Source organism: Homarus americanus, unplaced genomic scaffold, assembly GCF_018991925.1.
Source record: "Homarus americanus isolate GMGI-L3 unplaced genomic scaffold, GMGI_Hamer_2.0 scaffold23617, whole genome shotgun sequence".
Taxonomy (NCBI): domain Eukaryota; kingdom Metazoa; phylum Arthropoda; class Malacostraca; order Decapoda; family Nephropidae; genus Homarus; species Homarus americanus.
In genome coordinates this window covers 4,957,151-4,977,789 of record NW_024720711.1, presented here as the reverse complement: position 1 = coordinate 4,977,789, position 20,639 = coordinate 4,957,151, and the positions used below count along the sequence as shown (strand labels likewise).

The window sequence follows — 20,639 nt, the reverse complement described above, 5'->3', positions numbered from 1 at the left end:
ACTAACTCTAATAACTAAATAACTGTCTATTAATATTTTGAAAATGCTAAAGTACAGTAATATATTCTCTTTAGTTAAATTATTGTAAAACTTTGAAAACTTCTTTATTTATTGTGTAAATTAAAATGAGGTTGACTAATATAATTTTGGTCTGACATAACCTTCAACCACCAGCTTGGTTGAATGATAAAGTGAGATTTGACATGCATATATGTTTGTATGTTATGTATCAATGTATATAGTGTATGTACGTCAATGTATGAATACAGTGGAACCTCAATAATCTAGCAATCTTTATTCTGCTATCCTCCAAAACACAGCCTAAATTATAATACAATGGCGTCTCGATAATTTGTGAATTACATATTCGCAGGTACTGTACCCGTTACTACCTCTCTAAAATTTTATGGTCAAATATTTATAATTCACAGCGAGTGCCAACTGCCGCATTGTTTGTTTACATAAGAAACCATAAAAGTTGAGGAAATATAATTCCATTGCTCAAATTTACCTTGAAAATAAAGAAAAAATAATATGAATATCTTTTCAGTGCTCTAATGTGACTTTTAAATAAAGGAAATATAAAACTATAAAATAAAAAAAAATAAAAATGAAAAGTAGTTTGTGAATTTTGGTGGACTGAGCGTCCTCTCCTGTTCTCAAGCCAAGCGCACACCTCCAACCTGATTAATACAACATTGTGCAATTTCACCATAATTTCCATATTATTTAAGTTTGTTTGTTATCAAGATAAAAAATATCGTAAAGTAATAAATTTTCACCAGAAAAAAACAAAAAAACTCCACTCCTGATGAGTTATTGTGTGGCATTGAATTCCTGCGATCTGATAATTCACGATGTCTTCTGGTAACTAACCCGCGAATTATCGAGACTCACTGTACTGTACAGTATTCCCATAAATTCTAAAATCTGAGAAACACCCAAAATTTGGAACAGAAGTGGAAATACTGGAACAACATAAAGTGTTGGGAACACTTTAATTTCTCTAACCAATGGAAAATGCCAAAATCTGGCAACAGCTTCATTCCAACCCTACTGGATTACTGAGGTTCAACCACAATGTATACTGTATTTATATGTTGTACAGTATGTCTATGTGGAAATAAATATAATATATATATACCCACAAGGAAACAAGAAAACACAAAGTTCCCAAGCGCTTTCATGTAATTCACATCTTCAGAGGTGAGTACAGTCTGTACTCACCTCTGAAGATGTGAATTACACAAAAGCGCCTGGAAACTTTGTTTTCTTGTTTTTTATGTGGTTATCAGCATATATGTGGTTCATGCGCACCTACAATGATTTATTTATATATATATATATATATAGATATATATAGATATATATAGATATATATATATATATATATATGAATTCATACCAATGACTTATTTAAATGATAAAGTATATAATTGGTGACTTACAAGCAATATGAGCTTTTGGTTAACATAACTAAATAGAGTTAACTTGCTGTATGATCACTAACTTCGTACATTATTGTGACACTTGAGAGCTGTCACTATACACAATGGCCAATGGAGATTGGTTTCATATGTCTGTGTTTCTTGTAGGTTAGATGGTTACATTGACAGGTTTTGTTTTTCAGTCTTTCTGAACTTTTCTTTTACCTTCTCCCATACTACCCCACTTTCTCTGAGGATTCTTCACCCCCCTTCATCCACCCCACACAAAGGTGGAGTAATGATTATATATAAAGCCAGTTTTTGAGATAATTACTAGACCATACAGCTTAGTGGTGTAGCTGTAGTGGTGTAATTTGGAACAAAAATGATTGAATGTGACATGAGCATGAGAGGGAGGATTTTGGTGTTAGTCTAACACAGCAACCAAGATTAATGATGGAGGAACTGCAGTAGTAGTTGTGACATGTAGTGTTAATGTCTGATGTTGAACACCATTGTGCTAGACTTGTGTTGATGATCATTGTAGTCTTAAACACTTAGGTGTTGATGGTCACTTGTGTGAGACTCAGAAATGATAATAAAAATTTTTTTACTTCAGAGCCAGTGTCTCCTCTGGAGACATAACCTCCTGCATGTGTTGACAAATTTTTTTCAACAAAAGACCTCTAACAGTGCTGGATGGATTGATAATAAACTTGTTATTACCACTCAGAGACATATACAGACCCCCTAAAAACTATTGTTAGGTTTTCCATCGCTAAAATTTGAAACGGTAGACAAAATGCTTTGATATGATCCCCAGATCATTTTCATAAGTTGGTACGACTTCTTGTCATATCAGCAACAGCTAGAGATAGGGGTAGGATTGGGGATACTAAATACTTTCAATATAACAAGAAATCCATGAAGCTATACTAATGTATGTATCTTGCTGGGTAGAAGCAAGGCATATGTAAACAAGCCACTGACTGATAATTACAATAACACTGAAATATATGGCATCACAAAAATTGTGACCAAGTCCCAGGTTGCTGATCTGAATTTCTGCCTCATTTGCACAAAATTGCAGGGTCTCAATTGTTTCTCGTACTATTGACAACACAATATAATTGTTTCTCACTCTTAATCTTTTTTTTCATTTTTGTATTTCTTTATGGTTCTTTATTATTATTATTATTATTATTATTATTATTATTATTAATTACAGTGTTATAATTATTATCATAGTTGTTTTATTATTATTATTATTATTATTTTTTTTTTTATTAATTATTATTATTATAGCACCCCCCACCCCTCCCAGGCCCCGATGTGGGTCAGTGACCTGTGCCCGGTGGGCTGATCCCTGTAAAAAAAAAAAAAAATGCTTCGGAACATCATAACTAAGAATGATACCTCAAAACAAACATTTCACCATTACGTCGTTGAACTAATGGATTTTCATTCATACTGAGTTTCACAATATGCCTACACATGTTGTTCACAATATGTCAGATTTATGAAGAATTACTAAGCAAGTAGTATTTGATATTAGAGTGAACAACTACAGCAGTATACAATATATCAGTCTATATGGGATCTGCCATGTTATTGATACAGTAAATTGCATTGGTTTAACACCGAAATAAGATTGCAAACCAAGGGACTTGCAGACAATAGTAAGACATATGTGGTTGTGAGTTTCAGTGTGGCATCAGTTGTTTCATGGCACCTAACCCATCATAATACTGTGGGTTCACTCACAGTATAATGTACTATACCCTCATTATGAAGAGCAATGATAACACCTCTCACATCTTGCAATGACTCCCCGATAATTCCTTGCTCCATTTGATGTAAGATCCCAATGATGACTGGCATGGTGTTGGTATCCATTTATGACATCCACTCCCAAGTCATGTAATATACGATCTGAAGCCTCAAGGGGATTCATGTCGCTAGAAAACGTTTATACTCATTCATGCTCAAAGGTCACGGATGTGGAAATACTGTACCAACCGTTCAGAAACAAGTCAGGTAACAGTGCTTGGAAAGCCTAGAATCACATCGACCCCCGTGGCTAACTATACTTTTTGGGAGGGGACTGTTCCATTAGTGGTTCCTTAGATGGGAAATTACCAAGGGTGACTTTTGAGGTAGTATCAGTAGCAATTGTTTCCTCATAGCTTTCCATTTTCTCGTGAAAGTTATAACCATTACGGTAATTTTACCATATCGGTATGTTGTCTTTTTCCTGAAGTTATGAGTCTTTCTTCACCTCATTTTCATGCAGTGTATTCAAAAGGTATTTTATTTCATTATGCCAAACCATATTGAAACATTTCTGTGTTATAATTTTTTTGTTCAATTCTTTTGGGCCATATTGCTTTTATATTTGGGAACTAAATATTAAACACATTAGCACGTTCCCACTAGTGAGTCAGAGCTGTATTTGATCCTGAATGGCAACACCTACACCCAAAATGAACATTTGTCTGGCTACTGGTAAGTTCTTAACCACGAAGTAGGGAAACATATCAGTGTTGTCTCAAGTGCCGTTCATTTTACACAAACACAATACGCAACTGAATATCCCCCAAATGCCATTTCTCATGTGCTGTATATCATGACCAGTCAGGTGACGCTCTCTGAAGCGTGGTGTCTTCTTCCACAGTCAACATGTCAGGTAATTTTTGTCTATTAATTCCCAGCTTGAGTTCTGGATATTTTTGTATTGTGCTGCAAACCTCTGGGCAGTTACTGTAATTAATAAGGTACATACTGTAATAAGAATTTTTATGTCTTCTCTGCTGTGTCAAAAACTCGCGCGTTGTGGTAGCACATTATTTTCTCGTGTAAGCATTTTCTTGGGCTTGAAAGTAAAATATTATAAAAAACACATATTCTTGATATTTATGTATAATTGGTAAATCGCGGTGTGTAGAGACATTGTCAAATGTCACTTTGAAAATATGTAACGCTGAGAAAATATTTTCATGTCCCTTTAGATTTATTATACTGTTAATGTACTGTATATTCTTTCCCAATAAAGTCATCAACTGCAGATTATGATCAAGAAATGCTTTTCTTCTTAACCAGTTCCAGAATAACAATTTTATATTTCACTTTTGTGTACTGTTATTACTTTTATTATTATTACTGTACTAGCTAAGGTATCCGACATTGCCCATGTTTTTTTTATTAAGTCAATATTCAGCAGGGCCAACCCCCCAGAGTACACCTTCAATTACCTAACCATACAGTAGCACATTTCAGTAATTTATGTTAAAAAGGGGATGAGTTAAAAAACACACACACACTATTAAAGAAGGTGGGGACACACTCCTAAAATTTGAGGAGTTCTAATTCATAGATTAAGTCCATCCTTGGCTGTGGAGATACAGTTCTTACATTATGTATGATTTGGAATATTTTTGTAGGTACAGTATAATGGGAATACTCTTGGTAATTTAATTATTTGTGAGCATTTTTGGGGTTATTAATACAAGCATACCAAAGTTAAGTTAAGATAGACATCCAAACAACCAGGGCCGTGAACAGCAAAAATACAGTAAAACCCATCATTCATACCCCTCAAATTTAAAATCACTAACAATTCATAATGTTTTGCTGTTACTTAATATATACAGGTACTCCTCGACTTACGACCTACTCGACTTACGACAACCCGGACATACGACCGCCGTGCCGTGGTCGTATAAAATATTTTTCAAATTACGTATTTTCGAGTCCTGACGTTAGTGATCGAGCTGTGTACTGACAAAATTTTCATTTGAACTTCCCTTTAAAATGGCTGGCAAGCGTAAAAGTGAAAGTTCTCATAGTGATGAGACGAAAAAGAGACCACCATTTTAGAATTTCTATGTACAGCATTATTTTTGCCTTTTCAACTTACGACCTGGTCGTCGGGACGGAACCCCGTCGTAAGTCGAGGACAGACTGTATATATATATATATATATATATATATATATATATATATATATATATATATATATATATATATATATATATATATATATATATATATATATATATATATATATATATATATATATATATATATATATATGCTGATAACCACAAGGAAAGAAGAAAACACGAAGTTCCCAAGCGCTTTCGTGTAATTCACATCTTCAGGGGTGAGTACAGACTAAAGAGAAATACAAACCAAGGTGTATATATACAGAGGAGGGTGAGACCAGGTCCACAATGGTCAGGTACAGTATTAGGTAATGACACACATGTTGCCATGCAGCCATGGGATGTGACCGCCCACCTCAGTGTTAACAAATACAGTACTATATGCATCTCGGTCAAGGTCAGTTGGGAAGTGAACGTCTACGGTGTACCGCACAAGCTTTTTCCACTTGTTTTTCTATCATTGCCCAGTGTTTGAGCCATTATGTCTGATAACCCTAAATCTGGTACTGTACTGTACTTAAAAATGTTTAGATTTTGATTGGGGCAGATAATGTAAGAGAACCGTTGGTGTCCCTCATATTTCGTAAACTCTCATAATTTGTATTGGCTAGAGCCCCTATTATTTTTAATTATTTTTATTTTTTACTGTAATGGTAATGGTGGAACAGACGGTTAACACCCAAACACATTTATATACCGGGTACTTCATTCATATTTTCCCCAGTTGTTTAACAACTTTACCTAACCTTATCTTACCTTTGTCTTGGCAATTTTGTGTCATTTTGTGAAAAAACAAATGGTAATTTTTTGGGTCTGGAAATTTTGTAGCATGAACAAAGGACCCGACATTCATACTGAACTGTATCCAGTACCTGCATAATTTATATACAGTACAGTACATGTCTATTTTACTTATTGAATATTAATTATATTACTGTACTATTATTCCAACGTGGCTTAACGTATCCTGATCCTTAAACTTTTTCTTTGGTGTACACAATGATTATATGACAATAAGAAGCATAGTAAGTAAAGACACACAGTATAGTTCTGTACAGTAATAATTTTATACATTACTGTACTTGTACAGGTATTTATAAAGTAACTTTGAGCAGTATGAAACACAAAGCCAATATTTATCATATTTACTGTACTGTGCTGTACTGTATATCACTAGTACAGGTAACAGATGGACTCCCATTATACAAGTGGAGATAAGTTCTCTACAGAAAAAAAATCCTACACTCGACCCAATAAATTACTCCATCAACGTAAACTTTCATTTTGTTTACATAGAGGGAGTGAAAAATGATGAGAGGAGAAAGGGAGTTATTGGTTCAGAAATTAAAAAAATGGAAATGTAAGAGAAGACCGTACAGTATAGTAGTTGGCAGACTGACTGCCTTGCTGCTGACTAACTTAGCTAATAGTGTGGTGAAATTGAGCATTGGGGCAGTTACTGTGGGTACTGTACTGTACTACTGTAACTTAGAGCCATTTGTCTCCCCGCTTTGTCAGAGCTGGTACTAGACATCCTACCCTATCCCATATACGTACTGTATTGTACAGTACAGATGTTTGACCCCTTTCACTGCTGGATGCCACTTTTAATATTTCATATGACTAATGCCAATCAATAATTTTATTCAGCAAAGAGAGACCCCTCTTGGCTTTATTCTACTAATAACATTATATAGGAGTCACAGGGAAGTGAAATAATATGTATGGTATACAAGTAATAAATATGAATAACATTATCATTATTATTATTCCATAATACAGGTAATTATAATAAGAATATCAATAATTGTTATACTACTGTACTAATAAAAGTATTATTATTACTACTACTACAGGTATTACTAGCATTAATAAAAATGATGATACTGTAATATCAATACTACATGGACTACTGTATTGTTACGAATGTCTGTTGAGTTACAAGACTATCCTATTATGTTACAATATACAGTACTGTACAACAATCTTCAAAACCTTTCATTTATTAAACAAAGAAAGATTATTATATCAAATATTGTATACAATACTTTGAGGCAACAATGAAAAATACTTTCCTGTATAATATTAATATTTATAATAAAACTTTACACCAGAGTTTGTTCCAAACACACAAACAAAAGTTCCTTTGTGTTTGTCATCATAATTGTACCAAATCTAAATGAGACATTTTAGAGCCATCTATGGGAAGACAAGCAGTTCAAGGACTCGCAACAGCAGTTGGAGTTTCAGGCATGTAAAGGAACTTTTGTTTGTAACTTACACCAACAAAAGCAAATCAGGAAAGGTTCAGATTCTACTGAGTCACCAAGGCAACCTGATACCAACTGCCCTTTATTGTGGGTTTATAGCTAAATATCTACCTAGATCTACTCCACACAATATAATTATTGTCAATTTTCCTTAATAAAACATACTGAGCTGTTTCTTGAAAAGACTGCCTTTTGGTATATAATGAGACAGTCTGTGGATTCTTCTGGTTTCCTCCAGTGCTTCTCCCAGGCACTGAGAGCCAGCAAGACCAAGAACGGTGCTTCAAAGTTTGGTGTCAAGAATGTGTTTTCGGTCAATTAAGTTTCTGCTGTCACAAACGGACTATCAATGTCTGCTGTCACGTACAGATCTTCTGCTATTTGAACAGTATTTTAGTCTGCTGTTTAGATGTGTGTTGGTTTGTGGCAGTAGCCACTCCCTTGGTGGTCACTGCCTTGGTGCATCACACAAATAAAAAAGAGATTCGAGTCATTATCACTTCTTGTCAGAATAGCCGTAGTTAGAAGACCCATAAATAGAAGAGGAGTCTGTGTTGGCCGGAGAACTTTTCTTACGAACTGGTTTTGAGTTCTCACTACAGTTGATGATGAACAGCAGTTCCTTACACAGCTCCTCGCTGAATGACACCTGTGAACACGTCAACACACACATAATGACCTCCATTTACGGTTGTGTACACTTGTAAACAGGTCAAAACACAAATGATCACATGCATATATGGCCGAGTGCAGCCGTGAACACATCAACACCCATGACCACACTGCAGTGAAACAGGGTATTTTATCTCAATGACAACAACTAATATGTGGTCCTTCATCACAAAATCATTTGCAAAAAACACACTGCAATGACGTCTTACTATCCAGCTAAGCTGCAACCCCTGAAGTAGACAAACATCAGTCAGTGGTATGGTAAGCTTTGTGGTTTAAACAGGACAAACTCTCTCCCCTTCCTCAGCCAACTCACCAATGACACAGCTATACAAATTAATAATCATTTTGTTACTATATGCCAGATGTTCCCCAACTTTTACTTTTATCCTCTTTGCCCACTGATCGGCTCGTTAGCTGCTTGGGCAGTCGGTCACATCTCTGTTACACACTGTTGGCAAGTACTGAGCATGTAATGGCTCCTGAATGTATCTGTACCTTCGCCAGTGCTGGCCAAGTCTGGTCTTGAAAGAGCTCACACTCAATGCCGTCACAACATTCTCCAGCAGATGGTTCCAAAAGTTCACAATTCTCATTCCAAAAAAGTTTGCCCTCACAATTTTGGGGACCTGTGGCTTCTTCAAACTTAAGGGCGTCAGCCAGCTCCAGGTATGGACACTCGACTGAGTAGTGCCTTCTGAGATGTTTATAAACTTCAATTAGGTCGCCCCTTACTCTCGTCTTGGTAACTGAGGTGCTCTAGTGCAGGCACCAGTCTGGTAGCCCTCGTTTGGACATTTTCGATCAACTGACAGTCTCTAGCATATCTCGGGGACCAGACGGGGAAGACAGTACTCTAGACAGAGAAGCATTTCACCCTTGAAAAGCATTATGAGGGACGGACCGTCTAGATATATGAACGGTCTTCTTATAAGAACTACAGTACTTGCTTATAAGAAGGTTATTCAGATATCTAGATGGTCTGTCCCTTTAACACTCTTCAAGAGTAGGGTGTTTGACACTACCTCTCTCACAACTTACCTACCAGCCCCCCCTCACCCACTGACTTAGTGCAAGACAATTAATATACTGTACTCAAGATTAAGTGATCTGCCACTCCCAGTGAAGCTTTACAAGGGTTCTTTCCAGAATTAACAAAGATCCTCTGCTCTATTACCAATGTTTCTCTCATACTAGCAAAATGGCCAGCTGACTGGAAGACCCCATATGCTTCACAAATGCCCAAGTCAATGTACCCACAGTCTTTAAATGAGTTACGACTCATCGCCATTAACACAATTCCTGGCCTAATCTGTGTGGGGTTTTGTGTTTGACTAGGCTTACGTCGACACTGCGGGCGCCATAGAACCTCTACAATTCGGCAATGTGACCTCCATTGTCACCTTTCGAAATTTTATCTACCTATCCTAAAATGTCTGTGGCTGTCACTTTAATATATTTCATCAAAGCATTTGACGTAGTCAATTACAACATAATCATCAACAAAGCAATCGATCTTGAGCTTCAGAGAAATATACCATGGCACACCGAGTTCCTCTTAACCAACGCCAAGCTGTTACTTCTGAGGGGCGACTGTCTCCACCTCTTAGTGACTCACCTGCGGCGTCCCCCAAGGTACAGTATGGGGGTCCACTGGGGTCCCTCTCCTCCCCCACCCCGGCCACACGGTGTGTCAACTGTGTCAAGTGTCAACACACAGCATCTGGCATAAGTTACCTCGAACCTTTGCTTTAATTTGACCAATGCTAATTTCAAAAAATGTGACAATAATGATATTTCCTAAATCTAAAAAATATAAATAAATATAATCATGGTGTTTGGAATTTATTCAACCAGACAATAATTATTTATGAACTCACTACTTTATGACAAATGTTGCTACTCATTAGAAGCTGCTGGACCGTAAAAAAAAAGTGAACTCAACTTCTGAATAGACTGTCACTATAGTAATTTATTTTTAAATTGAAATATGCATACAACAATTTTTTATTTATTTGGTTATTTAAGAAGTAAAACATTCAACTGAGTTTGAGTATATGGAAGCAAAATTTGACTAGGTCAAGGGAAGAAATTTTAACCAAATCCAGTATCACCATTCCTATCACCACCTCAACAACCCTGACACTACATTCATCACCACCATCCCTGCCACTACCTTCACCATTAACCCTGCCACTACCTTCACCATTAACCCTGCCACTACCTTCACCACAACCCTGCCATAACTTTCACCATCACCAACACCCTGTCACTACCTTCACCACCATTACTAAAACCAACCCTGCCACACTACCATGCATGCCAATACACTGTACCTTCAACACCACCAACCCTACCATTACCACCCCTGCCACCACCACTAACTCTGTCATTACCACCCCTCGCCATCACAACCCCAACACTACCTTCACTACCACTACTACTGCTACTACTACTACTTTCACCACCACCAACTCCACCCCTGCCAGTAACTTCACTACCCAGTACCACTAGCTCCACCACCCGAGTGTGAGCTCTTTCAAGACCAGACTTGACCAACACTGAAGCTGGTTCAGATACATTCAGAAGCCAGTACATGCCCAGTACTTGCCAAAAGTGCGTATCAGAGACGTGACCGACCGCCCAAGCGGCTAACGAGCCGATCAGCGGCGAAGAGGATAAAAGTAAAAGAATTACCACTCCCTCCACCGCCACCATTACTACTCCCTCCACCGTCACCATTACTACTCCCTCCACCGCCACCATTACCACTCCCTCTACCACCATTACTACACCCTCCAACACCACCATTACCACTCCCTCTACCACCATTACTACACCCTCCAACACCACCATTACCACTCCCTCTACCACCATTACTACTCCCTCCACCACCACCATTACCACTCCCTCCACCGCCACCATTACTACTCCCTCCACCGCCACCATTACCACTCCCTCCACCACACACCCTCCAACACCACCATTACCACTCCCTCTACCACCATTACTACTCCCTCCACCGCCACCATTACTACACCCTCAACACCACCATTACCCTCCTCCACCACCACCATTACTACTCCCTCCACCACGCCACCATTACCACTCCCTCTACCACCATTACTACACCCTCCAACACCACCATTATCACTCCCTCCACCACCACCATTACTACTCCCTCCAACACCACCATTACCACTCCCTCCACCACCATTACTACACCCTCAACACCACCATTACTACTCCCTCCAACACCACCATTACCCTCCCTCTACCATCATTACTACACCCTCAACACTACCATTACCACTCCCTCCACCACCACCATTACTACCCTCCAACACCACCATTACCACTCCTTCTACCACCATTACTACACCCTCCACCACCACCATTACCACTCCCTCTACCATCATTACTACACCCTCCAACACTACCATTACCACTCCTCCCACCACCACCATTACTACACCCTCCAACACCACCATTACCACTCCCTCTACCACCATTACTACTCCTCCACCACCACCATTACACCTATTACCCTCCTCCACCGCCACCATTACTACTCCCTCCACCACCACCATTACCACTCCCTCCACCGCCACCATTACTACTCCCTCCACCACCACCATTACCACTCCCTCCACCGCCACCATTACTACTCCCTCCACCACCACCAACTCCACCCCTACCACCAACTTCACCACTACCCCTGACACTACCACTATTAACCACTCACCCCCTCGTCAGTAGCCAATTTTCGCGCCTTCCACATGAACTCGCAGCAAGCAGTGAGGCAGGCCAGGGCAATGCCTCCCACCATCACCACGAAGACGCCGCCCACGTTTTCGAGACCCAACTCTGCTGCCGAGGCTGCATCTCCCTTTTCCTCTCTCTGTTGGTGGGAGGAGACCGTTTAAGTGAGTATTGTATGTAGGAGGCCAGGGTGCTTTAGGTAAGTAGGAGGGGGTGAGGAAGGGTATAGGAAGAGTAGGGAGAGGGTATGGGAGAAGAGAGGGGGGAGAGTATAGTAGGGGAGGAAGGGTATAGGAAGAGTAGGGAGAGGGTATGGGAGAAGAGAGGGGGAGAGTATAGTACGGGAGGGAGGGTATAGGAAGAGTAGGGAGAGGGTATGGGAGAAGAGAGGGGGAGAGTATAGTAGGGGAGGGAGGGTATAAGAGGAGGAGAAAGAAGGTAATGGGAAACACAGAGGAACTTTCAGTAAACTTAAAGGAGATTATCATGGATTAAGTTAGTTTTGGTTTAGGTTGGGTTAAGCTAGTTTAAGTTTGGTTACATTCTGTTAGCTTAAGTTAAGTTGACTTCATTTGATTTAGTTAATTATCTTAGGTTAAATTTGGTGTAGTTACCGATGTCAAATTAAGTTAGATTTGGTAGGATTGTTATCATCACTAAACAGTTTGTCAAAATGGTACAGTAGTGAAAATTAAAAGCATAAAAGTAACACGTGTGGATAGCCTATAGGTCAAATTACTGTACATCAATATGAGAAGTGAATTCTTCGCAGAAAACATACTGCTTTTAACTTTTATCCTAAGAGTACTGAACTGGACTGTATTGTAATCACTTTAGACAGACATATCCATCTCTGCTGTACGTGTTAATTTTTATATGTAACAACTACTATTTAGTAATATTTGGCTAATTTCTACCAACCTTGAGTGTATGACAATTTGGTAACATATACATACACAGTAAACATGTGAGTTAAGTTTCGAGCTACTTATAACAGTATTAACGAATTCTTACGAACATAAAATGCATCACACAGGCTAGATGCCAACATTCAATATATTTGAATACGAAATAAAAAAAGCTTAATAATTACTAATACGCATCAACAATATAATCTATATGATACATTTTGTGTCATACTACCACACATTAATCATAATTTGTATGCTTCACTTGACTACAATATGTTTATATAACAAGGCTAAAGTAAAAAAAAAAAACGAACCTTCATATATGAAACACAGGAGGCTGGTTCACTTCACTCTTATCTCACAGATCAAAACTTTCACCCTTCAAGTTGATTTTCTTTGGAATTTAATAATTTGGTCCTTTGAGTGAGCTAGGTAAGCCATGAAGACTTGGTACTGTTGATTCCTTGTTTATATACTTTAATTATCTCTTGCTTTTTTTTACTTTTAAACAAGCTAATAATGTCCCTTCATGTAATCATTCACCTGTTTGACTACATTGCGCACTCCCTCCCATACACACTATCCCATCACTACCTGACTTACACACACACACACACACACACACACACACACACACACACAAACAGGAACAAGTAGACAGTATCGTCTATGCATATCTATTTATAATTGCAATATATTCTTCAATGACAGAGGAAAAGAAAACAATATGCGCTTTAATCACTCATCTGATAGAACCAAAAGCATAATGAAATTATTATTAAAGGTATCTGAAAAATACAGAGAAAGTGAATCTTTGTTACGTCACAGAAGAGAGTGGCAGAGATAAATATTCTCTATACATTACACATAAAGAAGGCATTTTTTTCTATGATTTCTACCATTTTTTTTTCAAAGCCGAATGAATATCCACAGCATTTGCTGAAACCTGAGTGACTGAAACGTATCTGCTCTTTTGGCCATTCAAAAAATTCATCGACATATGGCGAAATTTCTTTCATGATCTGAATATCTATATTTGAGTGTATTGACGTGAACGATGAAGCACCCTTGACTCCTGACACAAATTGTGGCGGCCGCTGGATGGAGAAGGGAAATGTTTTAAAACAATACCGACAAACAGAGAGAAGCTCGGGAAGCAGCCATCCCCCTGGACTCCCCGCCCACCTAGTACGATGTCCTCCGTAAACTTCCTGACCTCTCGTACGTCTACGGGAAAGGGTCGCGGAAAGGGGACGTGATTGCTGCCCGTATCATCATTGGGTATGACTTTGCTTGGGAGATTGGTATCCCCGCATCCCCTGAGCAACGCTCTTGTGCGTTATGCAGAAGACCTGACAGCAGCACCCTTATTCACTACCTCCTAAGATGTCCCCACACACAACGCTTCCGTGACGCCTGCTGGACCACCACTCCACGACCCCCTGACGGAGACACGATGATCCTCCCCATACTGGCCAGATATTTTGTAAATAATATTGATTATGTGTTAAAGGAATATCCTTCCTTCCTTAGGCTTTAGTAAGCCCTTTATAATATTAATACTGTATATACTTGTCACACTTGCCAGATGCTTCTGGTGTCATTGTACAGGGGTACCTAGTGACAGCACTAGGATCCCGCTTCCTCTATCAAGGAATAAACAATTGAAATTGAAATTGAACAATACCGACGTATCAAACACATTATTGAACCCTTGTTGTTTCTCACTTCACCCTTTAATTAAAAGTCTTTTGCTCATGTCATCTTGACAACAACATCGCCGCCAGAGTGAACAGATAACTGGTGAACGTCCATACCTTGTGAAATCTACACACACAACTTGGACTACTGCTACCTGAGGGGGTTTGTGACCGAAACTTGGGTTGCGCTTTGTAATATTGCGCATTTTCGAGTTTTTGTTTGGAGAAATTTAAATACACTGTAATTATTAGCATTTTCTTACTATGCACATTGCTTCATCATGTACACACAGTAAAAAAAAAGCACTGCACGGATTATGTGCGAAACAATATGACACCACGGACGAGGGATAATGGAATATGCGTGTGGGTCCTGTATTATGGTGGTAGTCCTGCTTTCCTTGCCTGAGGGTGTCCTCACGTATCTGTTGCTAACGACATATCCTGCCGAATATATAGTTGATGGTATAACTGAATATGAACGCATCAGGTGGAGTATGGATCATTACGGAAGTCAGCAGACCCCCCCTGCGCGATACTTTTTTTTTACTGTACATGTACAGTCACCCAAAAAAAGCCCTGTCGCGAACCACGATTCAGTCTCGTGAACCCGAAGCAGTAGACACTGATACATTATTCTGTCCATAAATGCTTTGGATTCAAGAGTGAATCTCGGGGTTCATGGTTCGCGACAGGACTTTTTTGGGTGACTGTACAGTGTAGCCAGTTAAACACTGGTCAACAGAATGTAAATTCAATCGAAGATAGCCCATAAAAGACCCATCTTTATATACCTACTTGAATTGTATTCTAAAATTACGAATAATGTGGGCCATATACTATGGCACACAGTATTAAATATTAATTTTTAATATTTTATCCTCTAAAATCTAAACGAAACGGTTAACAAGAAAAGATTATCAAGAATCTTAAGGCTAAAATTTTATGAAAACTGTTTATATTGTGTATAATGGTAAACTGTTGTCATACACACACAACAGGTAACCATGAGAGGGCCGACGGCGCTTGGTTGGCTTACCGGTGAGAGATGAGACAGGTCAAAACAATGTGGTAGAAGAAACTTAAAAATTTTTGACACTGTTGGATGAAAACCTGTTTTGTTTCTAATGCAAATAATTAATTTTCTCAGCCACTCTGTTTTGACTACAACTCTTCTCTCATTCTATAGCGCGTCAGCCAAATAGACATTACAGTCTACATCAGTTATCATACTAAATTACCTAGTTAATATAATATTTATATATACGTACTGTGTATAACTTTACTCATGCGAGTGGAGTCGATGGTTCACCTTTCATTTTATTGATGGTAAAAAAATGGTAGTCTTACTGGAGTGTTTCTTAAACACTTAAGTACGCTCACAACTGTCACAACGCATTTATCTGCCTCACTTTACAAAAGAACAAAAGTTGGCCAAAAGGTCACTGAACGTGGACTGTGTCCTTGTGTTGTTTCATGCTGCTGTGTCTACATTTAGTCATAAGAAACGGGAAAATACTAATTACTGTCTACACATTTCACACATTCCCTGCCGGGGACAGGTGTGAGAAGGGTGTTAATCCAGTGTGACCTAACAAACGTTACATGATTTCTCTGGGTACTCCCGTTCCTCCCGTACTACTGTAAAACTGGACCATGAAGGGCAAACGCATGAGGAACATTGGGTATTTGAAACCAGCAACCGGCTTCCTTCCCCCTTCAAAGTGATAAATTAAATACCGGTATATTAAGTATGACCTATTTCCTAGCGAGGAATATTCATTCCTTGTTTTTTTTTTGTTTTTTTAATTTTCGCCATCTATCAGCTCACTAATCGTTTGGGCGCTCTATTCCTTAGTTTATCCTGGTAGAATATTCATCCCTAGAAAATGTAAAACTGCATAAGTATATGTGTATATAACCTAATTACACAAATATATTACATCTTTTCTCTCCATTTCCTTATTTCCTTCCCTTTGTGACGTTGTGTGTGTGTCGGCGTGGACTTAAGCCCAGAAAGAAACAGTTCATCACGTTAGACATATTATAACAGACCGTGAGAGCCCATAGTTAACTCGTGTACAGTATCTGAAACACATTAAGATGCCAGCTTGAGGATGATCATATTTCTGCCGCTAAGCTCTCACCACCACACTGTATCATAACACCCACTGGCTCTCATTATCTTGGCATGATCTTAAGACTAGAAGGTCATTTTCTTTGTCAAATCCTCCTACGCCATTTTCTTACGATATTATCTCTTCTTGGTCCTTATTCTGAAGTAGTCGTAGTTGGTGTTATAAGAACCGTAGGTACAGAACGGCTCTTCAGGGGTGGACGTAGTTGGTGTTGTAAGAGCCATAAGTACAGAGGGGCTCTTCAGGGGTGGACGTAGTTGGTGTTGTAAGAGCCATAAGTACAGAGGGGCTCTTCAGGGGTGGACGTAGTTGGTGTTGTAAGAGCCGTAGGTACAGAGCGGCTCTTCAGGAGTGGATGGGGGTTTCTTCCTGGCTGGTTTACTGTTGCCAGAACACTTAGCGATGAACTTTACCTCGGTAGTCAACTCCTCACAGAACGACGCCTGCAACAAGGTTAAGACTAGCAGTTGGCAATATTGTATCTTTGATAAAAAAATAATACAGTGTTCATAAGTGATATTATGGATGATATTTTGTTGGTACGAGAGTCAGGTTACCAGTTGAGAATAATAATGTTAACGTAAAATAACTAAGAAATTATTAAGTGTACAGTATAGATATATTGAGAAGGATTCACTTGTAATTTATATGATCTATGCTTGAATAAAAGTATATCTCTATGCCTTCAATAATTACGCAATTAGATATGAATGTGTTCTAATATACTGTAGTATTCAGACAGAATATTTTGCGCATTATATTCCTTTAACTAGCTGTAATATGTATCTATAGCCATCAGAAATAACACTCAAGTAACACATTTTAAGATCAGTATAACAATGGTGGTTAATACTGTGAGTGTCTGCATGCAACACTTAGAGGTATTCCTTATTTATTAAACAAAATTTTAAGGTATCATATCAGGGGTTTGAAGTTGCCAAGTTACGGTACTGCTCTTGGAACCTGTGTGTGTATAAGAAAATAATACTAGGCCACACAAAACTACTGGCTTCCCTACAGTACCACGGCTCAAGGCTCCTCAGGTGCTGATCTGGTTACGTCTGTGTTAACTTATTACATGGAGTTATATTATGTTATTAGCCATTCCTAGTGTCGCACTCTTAAGTTCAAAATACACAGATATTAAGTTAAATTAAGTTAGATTTGGTTAGAAGTTACGCCAAGTTTCACTCTCTAAACACATAGAAATTAAGTGTTGTTGGGTACTCACTCTCTCGTCAGTAGCCAGTTCTCTAGCGTTCCACATAAACTCGCAGGCGGCCATGAAGGTGGCGATGCCCAGCCCTCCTATAAGCACCACGAACACACCGCCCACGTTGGCCAGACCCAACTCCGCCGCGCTACTGGACTTGGCAGACGACGCCTCTCTCTACACCCGGGGATAACACCTTAGTGTGTGCTGCTGGGGTGCTGGAGGAGTGCTCGGGGAGGTGATGGGGACGTTAGAGATGAGTTGGGGAGGCACTAGGGTATAGTATAGTAGGTGTTGGGGTACTGGGAGGGGTTAAGGGAGGTGTTGGGGATCTGAGGAGGTAATGCAGGTATTTGGAGGTATAAAAGAGGTGATGGAGATTTAGGTAAGTGCTGGGATTTTGGACGACACCTCACTCTACACCCAGGAATATAAAGATTAAGGCTGGCCTTGGGGTACTGAAGAGTTGTGGTGTGCTGGGGATGTGGCACTACTCATGGAGGCTGATGATGGTGATGGCAGCTAACAGGAGTGGTACTGGGGACTGATGATGGCGATAAAAATTCCCCTGTATTTTGTTTTAATAGTAACAACTGAAGCACTGAAACTGGAAATGGGTTAAAAAAATTAGCGAGGTTGTAGACTGTGTGTGTGTGTGTGTGTGTGTTTACCAATTTATGTACACAGAGTGGTCAGAGGCGAGGTGCTGCTGTGGTAGTTAAAAGGGTGATGCTGTAGTATGAGGAAGCATCGCCAAGAAATAAACACAGAAATTATGACGTATCAAAATCAATGTCTAAAAGTCTGGGTTAATATTCAATAACTGATATTCGTTGTTTAACATTATGATACAATCTGATATATCATTTAAATTACTTTATTGTTTGTTTTTCGTAATTTATCTTTAATTCGTGTTTAAAACTTCAATTATCGAATACAAACACAAACACATTGATCAAGTCCAGTGTACACATGCAGTAGTGGACGATCCTCAGGGTTAGAACATATAAAAGATCCACACATGCGTACTCACAGATACACAAAAAGAAAAATACACACACTCACATACAGATATACACAAACAGAAACACACGCACCACACAAACAGATATATATATAAACATAAACAAACATGCACACACTTAAAGCCAACAAGCAACGCGGCAGGCGATGGAACTTAGTTCAAGATCACCACAAGGATGCGGAGGAGAGTAGGAGAGTTCCCAAGGAGTTCTTTTTAAAAGTTCTTAAGGATTTCTATAGACAAAACAAGATGGAGAAAGCAGGGTTGAAAATCTACCGCATTAGAAAATAGACTATTACAGGCTAGACTGAACTCGTGGCAGCAGTGTACTGTACAGAACAGCCGAGGGTGGCAGGATTGCATAGTGTACGTGGAGTGCACAGTGTTCATGGGAAAAGGGCACAAGAGAATGTTATAGAGTTTAAATGGTGAGGTTTGGAATGTGTAGAAGCCAAAGAATGAAACTTAGAGAAGACCAGAAAATGAAAGTTAGCGAGATCCTGAGAGAGTGAGTTAGTGAGAGTAAGGGAGTTAGTGAGAGAGTTAGAGATGGAGTTAGTGAGAGTAATGAAGTTAGTGAGAGTAAGGGAGTTAGTGAGAGTAATGAAGTTAGTGAGGATAAAGGAGTTAGTGAGAGAGTAAGGGAGCAGCTAAGGTGTCCCCATATCAGAAGTGCAGTGGAGTAGTGGCGTTTCCCTCTTGGGTCCTGTACTGACGTCTTCCTTGGGATCCTGTATTCGGGTTCTCCTCCAGGCTTTCGAGTCTTGGATCCTGTACTGGAGGTCTTCATTGGGTCCTGTAATGGGGTCTTTATTGGGTCTTGTACTGGGGTCATCCTTGGGACTTGTACCGGGGTCTTCATTGAGTCCTGTACTGGGGTCTTCCTTGGGTCTTGTACTAGAGTCTTCCCTGGGTCTTGTGTTGGATCATCTTTGGGTTCTCCGCTAACTTTTGAGATGTTCTACATGTGAGAGTTCTCAAGTATAGGTAGTTCTCTCACAACACAGAGTTCTCGGGTAGGTGTTTCCCTCACAACACAGAGAAACTGGCACACAGCAGCAACAGACACCTTCTTGTAGGGGTTATGCATTACCAAACTTTCTAAAACTACGCCAATCCGCTTCCTACTGTCTTTCTCATCAGCGTTGGTTTCTCAAACAGTTCTACGAGTGCGTTAGTTTTTTTGATGGCAAAGGTCATCATACGCTACGAGTAAATGTATCTACGATCTACCGAGAATCTAACTTAAATCTGAATGCCAGATTGTCTACGCAACTCTTAGTAAGTCACACACAAAGTGGTAGAAGTACAGACGAGATTGCCAGAAGCGAAAAGTCTTTAAGAAAAGTATACTGTATATATTTCATTTTTAGAGTGCGATGATCTGGGAATTAATGGGAAGTTAGAGTGATGGTTCATGTGCGGGAATTTGTGGATTATTCTATATTACTAGTCTCTCTCTCTCTCTCTCTCAAACATACACCACCACACACATACATACAGCACATATATAAACTACAACCCCCTAAAATAAATTCGCCTCACTACTAATATTTCAACTATGATCAGAGACCACTT

The 20,639-nt window shown here is 39.1% G+C and overlaps 1 protein-coding gene across 3 annotated transcripts in view; it reads right to left on the bottom strand.

The window, feature by feature from the left end:
• Positions 1-7,116: 7,116 nt before the first annotated feature.
• LOC121860765 (glutamate receptor ionotropic, kainate 2-like) overlaps positions 7,117-20,639 on the bottom strand; it is a 38,329-nt gene continuing 24,806 nt past the window's right edge. For 2 of the 3 annotated variants that reach the window (XM_042358122.1, XM_042358123.1), the window contains exons 18-19: positions 12,059-12,214; positions 7,117-8,290 (exon numbers count right to left, since the gene is read on the bottom strand). In XM_042358122.1, the coding sequence (XP_042214056.1) occupies positions 8,138-8,290; positions 12,059-12,214 (309 nt within the window). In that variant the 3' untranslated portion in view covers positions 7,117-8,137. Of the gene's footprint in view, positions 8,291-12,058; positions 12,215-15,331; positions 17,268-18,055; positions 18,215-20,639 lie in introns of those variants that run through there. The other variant, XM_042358124.1, reaches the window with a different exon arrangement.